General features: G+C 62.8%; 1 protein-coding gene across 2 annotated transcripts; it reads left to right on the plus strand.

Annotated features, from left to right (window-relative positions):
• The first annotated feature begins 1,388 nt into the window (after positions 1 to 1,388).
• On the plus strand, positions 1,389 to 9,649 carry CPNE7 (copine 7). 2 transcript variants are annotated; one of them, XM_032701258.1, is made up of 16 exons: positions 1,389 to 1,564; positions 2,319 to 2,742; positions 5,110 to 5,292; positions 5,362 to 5,436; positions 5,990 to 6,064; positions 6,141 to 6,224; positions 6,309 to 6,398; positions 6,571 to 6,669; positions 7,294 to 7,380; positions 7,472 to 7,531; positions 7,622 to 7,755; positions 7,866 to 7,919; positions 8,060 to 8,111; positions 8,181 to 8,314; positions 8,429 to 8,665; positions 9,044 to 9,649. In XM_032701258.1, the coding sequence occupies exons 2-15, from the start codon at positions 2,518 to 2,520 to the stop codon at positions 8,445 to 8,447; spliced, it is 1,371 nt and encodes a 456-aa protein (XP_032557149.1). In that variant the 5' UTR covers positions 1,389 to 1,564; positions 2,319 to 2,517; the 3' UTR covers positions 8,448 to 8,665; positions 9,044 to 9,649. The 2 variants fall into 2 exon arrangements, with proteins under 2 accessions (XP_032557149.1, XP_032557148.1); XM_032701257.1 differs by having other exon boundaries at positions 5,110 to 5,436.
• The last annotated feature ends 1,767 nt before the right edge of the window (positions 9,650 to 11,416 follow it).

The following is an 11,416-nucleotide window of genomic DNA, read 5'->3' on the forward strand; positions in this document are numbered from 1 at the left end:
TACCGGTATTCCAGGTTTAATGATTTCCATGCCTCCGTATGAGGCAGAGCTCTAGAAGGTGGGGTGTCGTGGTGGGTGTCACCTTTGGGTGCTGGGCAGTGCTGCCCACATGAGAGGGGACTTCCCTGCTTTTTAAGGGGCACAAGGGGAGTAAGATGTGTTGCAGCCCCTAAGCTGGGCTTCTATGGAGCAGAATTTCAGGGATGGACTGTGCTGCCCTGCCTGGCCCTCAGCTCAGCCCCAGCTGTTCTGAGGACCCTTCACCCATTTCTTCATGGCTTAAAGGCCATTCCATGGTAGATGTGGCACTTGGAGACACGGTTTGTCGTGGCCTCAGCAGTGCTGGGGAGCAGGTGGGACTCTGATCTTGGTGGTTTTTTCAACACAAGCGGTTTTGTGATCCCTCAGTCAAGTGGCGTCACAGAGAAGCCCAGGAGAAGGGTTGGGTGGCTCTGGCCCATCCTTGTTGCTGTTGGGGGTCCCAGGTTCTGCCTGTCCCAGTGTGGGAGGCTGATGGGTCACCAGGATGTGTCAGTGGGATTGGAACTGCTCTGGGAGCACTTGTATCTGAGGCCATTGTGCAGCCATAGCAGGTTGGAGAGAGAATGTGGATGGGATGGGGTGGGATGGGATGGGATGAAGCACTCGGTGCTGGAGCCCTGGCACACCTGGATGGCCTGCGGGCTGCTCAAACACAGTCAAGAGATGCCTGGTGTGGTGCTGCCTGTGCCGTGCCAACTGTTGCCTGTCCCTCCGGCCCCTCTGCCTGGACCTCATGTCCCACTGTGTGTCTGGTGCCTCCTGCCCTCCTGGGCCGTGCCAGGGGCTGGGGGGGAAGTGGAAGAGAGAGTGGCCTATTTCTGCCAGGCAGACTGGGGATTAGCTCCTGAAGTCCCGGCCCTGCAGTGCCCTGCTGCTCATTAGCCCTATCTGCATTTTAATCCCTCCAAATTTGGGCTAATTACATCATCTTTCATAAAGCTGAGCTGACAGTGCTGCAGCACTGGGGGGACAGGGGTGGGTGGGGGTCTCAGGCTGGGAATGGGGCAGGTGGGACTCCATGTGCATGGAATGTGGGTCTGGGTCCTCCAGCAAGTGGGGAGGGCACCCGGTGGGTTTGGGGCACCCCACCCTTGTGCTTGGGGTCTTGGCTTAGAATGTAGAGGGCTGGGACCAGGATGGCCTTTGGTACGCCACAGGGAGCAGCTGGGGAGGGCAAGGGGCTGTGTCTGTGCCACAGGGGTCTCACCTGGAGTAGGAGCACTTGGCACAGCCAGCAATGCCGGGGACCCTGGGGACCCCACTCAGCGCCAGTGCCCATGGGTGGGCTCTGCTCTGGTGCTGGCAGCGAGGCAGTTAACAGAGCTTGTCATCCATCTCCCTCTTAGGGCTCCACTCCCAAACTGCAGCTTGAGTCAGTTGTGTGGAGGTGGCAACGGCAGCAGCTCCGACTGGCACACCGGCACGGCTGGCACACCGGCACGGCTGGCACACCGGCTCCCCTTGGCACACCGACCCCAGCCCTCGCCCGGCCGCCTGCAGAGCCCAGGCCACCAACACCCAGGTGAGGGGGACGATGGGCAGGGTGGGACCTGGTGCCCCCTTCACTAGGCAATGGATGCCAAGGAGTGCCTGCGATCCTGGGAGGGGGATGATGCCCCCCGGAGCTGGGGGCACCAGAGCCAAGTGCCAGGGAGGGCCTGGGCAATGCATGACTGCACCAGGAAACTTTGGCCGGGCTGGGCATGTGGGGGCAGAGGTGGGCAAGGGGCTGCTCTGCACCTGCCCCTGTCCCAGCCAACCACCCCTGGGGCTGCAGGTGGGGGACAAGCTTGGGCTGGGACTGGCAGAGCCCCTCTATACCCCGTCATGCAGTATCACCTGGCTAGGTGTCACCAGCCTCAGAGGGATCCATCACCTGGCGACAGGGACACTGAGCTGGTGTCCCCACTGCCCTCCCAGAGAGCCCTGTCCAGGCTGGGGGTTGCTGCCTGAAAGGACAGGGGGGTGTTTCTGCTCCCCAACTCCACTCAAGGCACCCCAAAGTGGGTACCCAGGGCTGCCCACACAACCCCAGTCCTGTACAGCCACCCAGCCCCACTCAGGTCCCACTTCCCCACAGGACACATCCTGTCCCTGGGGTGGGGCTGGGGCAGAGCCAAGAGTGGCACTGTGGGACCCTTGGTCAGCCCAAGGAGCTGGAGGGTGAACCCCCCACAGTAGAGCCCACGGGTCTGGTTGGCACTTGAGGGTACATGGGCAGCATCACGAGAGTGCCCCAGGTCCTGTTCACCCCACTGTGCTTTGATGCCTTGTAGGGTCCCACGGAGCCATCCTGACTGGACCCAACCACCCTGCCCCAGAGGAGGTTGTGGGGTCCCTCCAACCCTCGGAGCACCCCACCCCTGTGCTGCCCCCAGGAACCTCCCTGACACCACGGGGCACCGAGCCCCGGGCATGACGATCACCTGCCCAGCCCCCTGACGGCACTGAAGGCAGCGGCCGCTCTCGGCCCTGATGCCATTCGCCCACGGGGCTGCGTGCCCCCCGGCCCGGTCGGCCGCCCCCCGTGCCCCAACTGGCATGGGTGCCGTGCCCGAGCTGTGTCCGCAGGCCCCGCTGGCCGTGCTCTCCAAGGTGGAGTTGCGGGTCAGCTGTAAACACCTCCTGGACCGAGACACCCTCAACAAGTCAGACCCCTGCGTCCTGCTCCTGATGCAGTCCCAGGGCCAGTGGATGGAGGTAGGAGCATGGGGGGCACTGCCAGCACCCCCCACAGTGGGTAGGGCAGGCACCAGGGAAATGATGGGGCTGGGCAAGGGGTGATGGGTGCACGTGGGTGGGTGCTGGACACAGGGTGATGGGCACGGGGGGCTGCAGAGTGGGATGCAGGAGATGGTGGGGAGCGGAGTACAGAGTGCAGAGCAGAGTGCTGGAGATAATGGAGAATTGGGTAGAGAGTGCAGACCAGGGTGCAGGGTCCATAGCAGATAGTGAAGGAGATAGTGAAGAACGGGGCACAGGGTGCACGGCGGGGTGCAGAATGGGGTGCAGGGTTCAGAGCAGGGTGCTGGGTGCAGAATGCAGCATAGGGAGCAGAATAAGGTGCAGAGCGGGATGCAGGGTTCGGAGTGGGGTGCAGGAGATAATGCAGGATGGGGTGCAGGGTTCAGAATTGGGTGTAGGGTGCAGAACAGGGTGCTGGGTGCAGAATGGGGTGCAGGGTTCAGACCAGAGTGCAGAATGGGGTGCAGGGTTCAGACCAGAGTGCAGAATGAGGTGCAAGGTGCAGAGCAGGGTGCAGGGTTCAGACCAGGGTGCAGAGCAGGGTGCAGGGTGCACACAGGGGCTGCTGGATGCACAGTGCAGAGCTCAGTGAGGAGTACAAGGTGCAGGACACAGGGTGCCCAAGTGCAGGGCACAGAACATGAGGCTCACAGGGCAGGGCAGGGCACTGTGGGGCACCCAGGAGCCCACGGGGTCAGTGCTGACACCAGGTCAGATCCAGCCCCCCAGGGCTGTGGCAGGACTGGGGAGAGGGCTGGGGTGGGGTGCCCACGGTGGCTCCAGCACAGCTCCACTGCCCTGGGACAGGGACAAGGGACACCACGGCCATCCCTGGGGTGGCTCAGGGCTGGTGGGCTGGTGTCATCCTGTGTGGGGCGGGCAGCTCAGAGGGAGTCAGAGCTGGCACCGCAGCCGTGAGCCCTGCTGTGGGGATCCCTGGTCACCCCATGAGCCACGGCTGGTGTTGAGGCTGGCACTGGAGTTGGCAGACACTGGGATGGCGCTGGGGCTGGCACAGCTTCTTCCCTCTCTCCCCACGCTGAGCTCTGGCTGGCGCCCGCAGCTCCGCGCTAATCGCGGCCGCTCAGCCGGAGGATTTAGCGCTAAATCCCTCGGCGTGTCATCGACTCCGCTCGAGCCAGCGAGGGACCAGGGCGGCACAGTGGCCCCGTGCCAGCTGCCGTGTGTATGCGGTGCCAGACCCTTGTACCCCACCGTGCCACACTCCGTGTCCCATGCCATGTTATGCCACGCGATGCTGTGCTGTGCCATACATCCTACAAAAGGTGACTCCATGCCCTGTTCCCTCCCTGTCCCTGCCAGCCCAGTCCCCAGCTGAGGTGTGGCTGACTCTGGCTCTGGCACTGAGCGCTGAGACAGCCCCGGACCCTGTGGCAGCAGCTGGTGCTGGAGGGTTCAGGGTGCCTGAAACCTATCTCCCCGGGGTGAGGGTGTGGCAGTGCCCACATAGGAGGACATGGGTGGCCCTGGCAGTGTGGCAGTGGTGCAGGTTCAGCAGATGTGCTAGATTGGAGAGGTGGTGGGCAGGGGCCAGGGGCTGGCAGAGTTCCTGTCCAGGATGTGTCCATTGAGTCAACACTGACAGGGATGGGTATGGGGGAGGCTCGGAACTGCTCAGCACCTGCTGCCAAGCACGGATGGGACCTGCTGAGCACCCACGGGGCTGTGGGCTGGTGACCCCCAGCTATGGCCACCCAGGGTGGGGACACAGGGGCTCATCCTGGCACCAGACCTCTGCTTCTGCTCCAGTGCAGCCGTGGCAAAGTGTAGTCAGAGCTAGAGTACCCCTTGGATGACCATGGGGAGTCTGGAGAGAGGGGAGATTGCAGGACCTGGGGCTGGCAGGGCTGGAACCCATGAGGGCGCATGGGGCTCCTCCAAATGCCATTCACTGGGCGTGGGGAAATGTCTAGGCATGCTGGTCCTTCCTGGCACACCCCATCCCTTCTTCCCCCGTCCTTGTATTCCCTGTCCCTGCATTCTCATCCCACCATCCTTCATCCTGCACCCTCCCATCGCTTCATTCCCTAATTTTTTATCCCCCGTCTGAGCACCCCCCATCCCTGTATCCCACATCCTTTCATCCTTCGCCCCTGTATCCACCATCCCAGCACCCTCCTCCCTTCATCCTCCACTCCAGCAGCCCCCATTCCTCATCTCCCATCCCTACCTTCCTACACCCCCATTCCCCCTGGGCTCCCACATCCCTATTCCCAGCTGGATGTGAGCTCTGGCACCTCAAGGCCCAGGCAACTCCAGCTGTGCCCATCCCAGCCCCGGCCCAGCACCATTCCCGTGCAGGTGGATCGCAGCGAGGTGATCAAGAGCAACCTGAACCCCGTGTTTGCCAAGATCTTCACGGTCGATTACTACTTCGAGGAGGTGCAGAAGCTGCGGTTCGAGGTGTACGACAGCCACGGCCACGCCGGCGTGGGCACGCACGACGATGACTTCCTGGGGGGCATGGAGTGCACCGTGGGGCAGGTGAGCCCGGGGACCCCCACCCGGGGACCCCCTCCATGGTGTCCCCTCCCCGACCCTGGGCTCTCGCAGATCGTGGCGCAGAAACGGGTGACGAAGCCGCTGTTCCTCAAGTACGGGAAGTTCGCAGGCAAGTCCACGATCACGGTGAGTACCGAGCCTGGGTTGGGGGTGGCACTGGGGGGGGACAATGGTGTGGCACTGAGCAGGGGCACTGGAGAGATACCAGGCTGGGACCCTGGGGTGGCACCAAGCTGGGGCATTGGAGTGGCATTGGGATGGGGTGCACAGCTGACAAGGGACTGGGACCCTGAGGTGACACTAGCCTGGAACCCTAGGGTAACACCCCAGGGTAACACATGGGTGGCACTGGACTGGGATGCTGGGAAGGCATCAAGCTGGGACATCTGGGCTGGATCAGTGGGCTGTCACTGAGCTGTGGGTACCATTGAGCTGGGGCGTATGGAGGGTCCCCAGTGCCCCTCCTCCTGTCTGAACTGCCATCCAGCCCTGCAGCCCCTCGGGCTCTTGGGAGTGAGGAGGGCTCAGAGTCCCTGTTGGCGTCTGCTGGCCACGGGGGGTTCCTGCTGCCCCAGGGAAGGCACGTGGCACCCTGTCTCCTCCCAGGGCACCACAGGGAGGTGGGGGGCAGGGGGGCAGGGGACAAAGCTGAGCACCCCGCGGCTGCCTCTCTTCGCAGATCATCTCTGAGGAGATTTCAGGGAACAACGGCTACGTGGAGCTCGCCTTCCGCGCCAAGAAGCTGGATGACAAGGTGAGCCAGGTGCTGGGAGGAACATGGGGCAGGACGGGCAGGGTAGGCAGTGCTCTGTCCCCTCCTCTTCCTCCAGGACCTCTTCAGCAAGTCGGATCCCTTCCTGGAGATCTACCGCATCGACGACGACCGCAGCGAGCAGCTCGTGTACCGCACTGAGGTGAGGCCCCAGAGGACCAGTCCCTCGGCTGCCCCACAGCCACCCTGGGGCCTCCCCAGCCCTACTGAGCTCCCTGTCCCACAGGTGGTGAAGAACAACCTGAGCCCTGTCTGGGAGCCCTTCAAGGTGTCTCTCAACTCACTCTGCAGCTGTGAGGAGAAGAGGAAGCTGAGGGTGAGGAAGGGAGATGGGGACCCCCATCCCTTCCCCAGAGGTACCTGTACCCTGGCTTCCCCAGAGATGTGCTAGGGACCCCCCGGTACCAGGGGTGGTGCTGGGGACCCTTCAGTGCTGGGGACAGTGCTGGGGACCCCCTGGTGCTGGGGCTAAGCCATGCCAACTGCAGGGTGTGGTGTGGGACTACGATTCACGGGGCAAACACGACTTCATCGGGGAGTTCTTCACCACCTTTGAGGAGATGCAGAAGGCGATGGGGGAGAACAAGGTGGGACATGGGGACACAGGGATAGCCTGGGGGGTCACCCCTGTATGCTGTCAGCAGAGCCCATCCCAGCAGGCACCTCCCAGCAACTCCTCTGGGTTTGGGGTCATTCTCTCCTTGCTGCTGCCCACCTCTTTGGGGAAGGGATGGTGGGTTTGGGGTCCTCTGGGGAATCAGCCATGAATGAGGTGGCTGGAGCCCAGAGGGCGGCTGGGAGTGGGGGAAGGCAGCTGCAACCTGGGCGTGTGGGGTTGAAGGGTTATGGGGCTGTGGGGTTATGAGGTTATAGAACTATGGGGCTGTGGGTCATGGCATCATGGGGCTGGAGCATTGTGGGGCTGAGGGGCTGCAGGGAGGCAGGGTTATGGTGCTTCAGGGTTGAGGGATCACTGTGCTGCAGAGACATGGAGCTGTGAGGCTGTGTTTTTATGGGGCCACAGTGTTCTGGGACTGTGGAGTCATTGTGCTGCAGAGCCATGGGGGGCTGCAGGGTTATGGGGCCGCAATGTTATGGGGTTGTTGGGTCACGATTATGCAGAGCCATGGGATGGGGGGGCCTGAGGGGTGCCATGGATGGGGGTCCCAGGGTGGGGGCTGCAGGCAGCGCGGGTGTCGCGTGTGCCGCAGGTGCAGTGGGACTGCATGAACCCCAAGTACAAGATCAAGAAGCGCAACTACAAGAACTCGGGGGTTGTGGTGCTGCTGGACCTGAAGGTGAGTGCCTGCATTCCGTGCTGAGCCAAGCCATGCCTGGCTCCGTGGGCCAGTGTGGGGCAGGACCAGCTGATGCGAGTCCCTCTGGAAGATCCACAGGGTCTACTCCTTCCTGGACTACATCATGGGCGGCTGCCAGATCCACTTCACAGTGAGCAGAGTCCCCCACCCCACCCAGCAGGGACATGCTGGTGGCTCAGCTCTCCCTGGGGGAACCCTCACTGCCTCCCCTCCACCCCAGGTCGCCATCGACTTCACAGCCTCCAACGGGGACCCCCGAAACAGCTGCTCCCTGCACTACATCAACCCCTACCAGCCCAACGAGTACCTCAAGGCACTGGTTGCTGTGGGTGAGATCTGCCAGGACTATGACAGGTTGGTCACTCTGATGGGTTCCCCAGGGCCAGACACCATGGTGATGGCCACCCTGGGGTCAGATGCCCTGGTTGTTGGCACCAGAGCTCCTCACACCCCTTCCCTTGCAGCGATAAGAAATTCTCAGCTCTGGGCTTTGGTGCCAGGATCCCCCCAAGTATGAGGTGAGAGGTGGTCGGAGCGCCAGGGCCCTGTGGGACTCCAGGGATGTGCTCATTCCTCCAGACACCCCAGGCCCTGGCACTGGTGGGGCTCAGCAGGTGGGGGGTGGGCACTAGCTGCACCCTCCCCTCCTGCCCTCCAGGTTTCCCACGACTTCGCCATCAACTTCAACCCTGACAACGATGAGTGTGAGGGTAAGTCCAGCTCTAGTAGGGTCCAGTCCATGGCCAGGGTGTCCCTTCTCACTTCTCACACCCCCGCAGGCATTCAGGGTGTTGTGGAGTCCTATCAGAGCTGCCTGCCGAAAATCCAGCTCTACGGCCCCACCAACGTGGCTCCCATCATCACCAAGGTGGCTCGTGTGGCGGCCGATGAGGAGCGGACCAAGGAAGCGTCGGTGGGTCCCACTGGGGCACCAGGTTGGGCTGAGACCCCCACATGCTTGTGACACTTGTGGGTGCTCCCGTGTGGGGCCAGGCAACTCCCCCAGAGCATCTCCCTGTCCCCCCAGCAATACTTCATCCTGCTGATCCTGACGGACGGGGTGGTGACAGACATGGCAGACACGCGGGAGGCCATTGTCCGGGCCTCCTACCTGCCCATGTCCATCATCATCGTCGGGGTAGGCAACGCCGACTTCACCGACATGCAGATCCTGGACGGCGACGACGGTGTCCTGCGCTCCCCCAAGGGCGAGCCCGTCCTACGCGACATCGTCCAGTTCGTGCCCTTCCGCGAGTTCAAGAACGTGAGTGGGGCAGGCGGGGGTCCTACCGGCCCCTCCCAGCTCTTCCCATGCCCTCTGGTTCTCTCCTGCCCCTTCCCGTCCCCTCCGGTCCCTTTTATTCCTCTCCCGTTCCCCTCCTGTCCCTCCCCATTCCCTCACGTCCCGCCCCCGTACCCTCCCATCCACTCTCCTCCCCTCCCGTCCCCCTCGTCCCTATCTGTCCCTTCTGTTTCCTTCGGTCCTCCCCGGTTCCTTCCCGTCCCTTCCATCCCCTCCGGTCCCCTCTCGTTCCCACATCCTGGCACAGGGAGCCGGTGCCCACGGGTGCTGCTCCGCACGGCAGGGCGGGCAGGTGTCACATGGCCCCGGCTCACCCCGGTGTCCCGCGGTGTCCCGCAGGCGTCACCCACAGCCCTGGCGAAGTGCGTGTTGGCGGAGGTGCCCAAGCAGGTGGTGGAGTACTACAGCTACAAGGCGTTCCCCCCGCGCTGCCCCCGGCCCCCCACCCCCGACCCCAGCCTTGGCTCCCCGCAGTGAGAGACCCTCACTGCCCCCAACCCAACCTCAGTTTCCCCCAGTGAGGAACTCCCAGCCCCCACTCCACCTTCAGCTCCCCTAGTTAGAGACCCCCAGTGCCCCCAGCCCCAGCACTGGGTCGCCTCAGTAAGGGACCCCCGACCCCAGTCTTGGCTACCCCCAGTGAGGATCCCCAGCTCCCCCCACTGTGGCACAGGGACAGACGGGGTCCCTGTGAGTCCCAGCCCTGCCACAGCCCCCTCAGCTGGGACACGGGGTAGGTCCCAGCCCCCCGGTGCTGGACACCCTCTGCACTGCTCCGGGGTCCCCAGCAGGCACTGCCCACTTCTGGAGTTCCGTGCCCTGCAGCCTGTTCCCACTCCATCCCTACTGTCCCCTTGGTCCTCTTGGTCCCCGCTTCTCTGTCACTGTGATGTTTGGAGGCTGCATGACTCCCACAATAAAGCAAGACCCCTGTGCCCATCCTCATGCTCTTTGGGTGCCACCCTCCCTGGGGGTTAGCAGGGGGTGGGCAGAGGGACTGGCAGATCCTGGGTGCTGTCTGTGTCCCCTTGTGGTGATACGATGCCACCCTGGCTGGTGACAAGAGCCAAGGGCACCCCTCGCCCTGCTGCCCCCACATTTTGGGTGTCTATAGCCGGCAGTGTGCTGGGAGCACCAGAGCTCTGAGCGCTGGAGCAGCCACCGCTTTCATGTGCCGGAGTGGGCTCTCCCCTGCTGTGCCACAGCCCTGAATCCAGGGCACGGAGTTGAGGGAGGTGGCAACGGAGCCGGCCCTGCTGCCCTGCACACAGCCACTGCCACGTGCTGTGTGCTGTGAGTCACACAGCACATGCCATGTGCTGTATGATGTGTGCCATGGGCTGTGCACCGTGTCCATATACTTTGTGACACATGCTATGTGATGCCTACTGAGTGTCATGTACCATGTGTGCTGTGTGCCACGTGACCTGTGGTGTACCATGTGCCATGTGCTGTGTCCATGTATGCTGTGCCACGCAACCATATGATGTGTGCCATGGGCCATGCATCCCGTGCCTGTACCTTGTGACACGTGCTGTAATGTGTCATGTCCCATGGGCTACATGCAGTGTCCCATGTGTCGTGCATCATGTGCCACATACTGTGTGCCATGTGCTGTGTGGCATGTGCCATGCACCACATACTGTGTGCCATGTGTCATGTCCTGTGTGCCATGTGCTCCGTGGCATGTGTCATGCAGTGTTGCATGCCCCATGTGTCTGTGCCATGTGCCATGTGCTGTATCCCGTGTGCCATGTGCTGTATCCTGTATGCCATGTGCTGTGTTCCATGTGCCATGTGCATTGTCATGTGCCACATGCTGTGTGCTGCATGTCATGCCATGTGCTATTTGTCATGTGCCACGTTCCATGTGCCATGTGCCACGCACCATGCTGTGCCATGTGCCGGGCACTGTGCCATGCTGCTACCACGTGCTGTGCGCTGCTGATGCCAGTCCTGTGCCAGCAGATGCTCCTGGGGAGGTGACATCTCCTGGGGCAGGGTGTGACCAAGCTCACCAAAAGGACAGAAACTGGGGCCTGGCACAGCGGGGCAGGGGCCACCCCAGACCCAGCCTTGGGGGTGGCACTGAGCTGGGCTCTGGGATGCTGCCATCACCCCGAGTGAGGGCACGGGTGCCAGACTGTCCCTGTGTGGGCAGACATTCAGTGGGGTGGCCCCGCTGGCCCTTGGACACTGCCACCAGTGCAGGACACAGACAGGGCACACTACCTGCACCCCCATTGAATGCCTATATATAGCTCCTGATTCATCTCCCATAAAGCGGGATCCTGGATGTTGCCATGGAAACCCAAACCTGCTGCCTGGGAGGCTGCAGCACTCGTTGGCCCTGGTACAGGCAGGGGGCTGCCCTGGCACCCCGGTCCATGGGGACAGATGAGTGCCCCAGGGCGGGTGCAGGGAGACCCCATGGTGCTGGGGGTGTCCAGAGTCACCGTGTCAAGCTGTACCCACTGGCAGCACAGAGGGGCTGGGAGGGGTGGCAGGGGTGACAATGCTGGCAGGAGTGGAGGGGTGGCGGGGTGGCAGGGCTGGCAGGGATACAGGTGTGGCAGGAATGACAGAGGTGGCAGAGCTGGTGGGGGTGACAAGAGTGGCAGAGCTGGCAGGAGTGGCAGGACACCAGTGTCACTGTCCCACAGTGCTGCAGACCCCAGAGAGAGTCTCACCACCTCCCCTCTCTCAGCCAAG

The sequence above is a fragment of the Chiroxiphia lanceolata genome, chromosome 13 (genome assembly GCF_009829145.1).
Source record: "Chiroxiphia lanceolata isolate bChiLan1 chromosome 13, bChiLan1.pri, whole genome shotgun sequence".
Classification (NCBI taxonomy): Eukaryota; Metazoa; Chordata; class Aves; order Passeriformes; family Pipridae; genus Chiroxiphia; species Chiroxiphia lanceolata.

Coding starts and splice junctions, on each gene's coding strand:
- CPNE7 (XM_032701257.1), top strand. CDS start 2,518: ATGCCATTCGCCCACGGGGCTGCGTGCCCCCCGGCCCGGTCGGCCGCC. Junction 6,399..6,570: donor AGGAGAAGAGGAAGCTGAGG/GTGAGGAAGGGA, acceptor TGCCAACTGCAG/GGTGTGGTGTGGGACTACGA. Junction 7,920..8,059: donor AGGATCCCCCCAAGTATGAG/GTGAGAGGTGGT, acceptor CCTGCCCTCCAG/GTTTCCCACGACTTCGCCAT.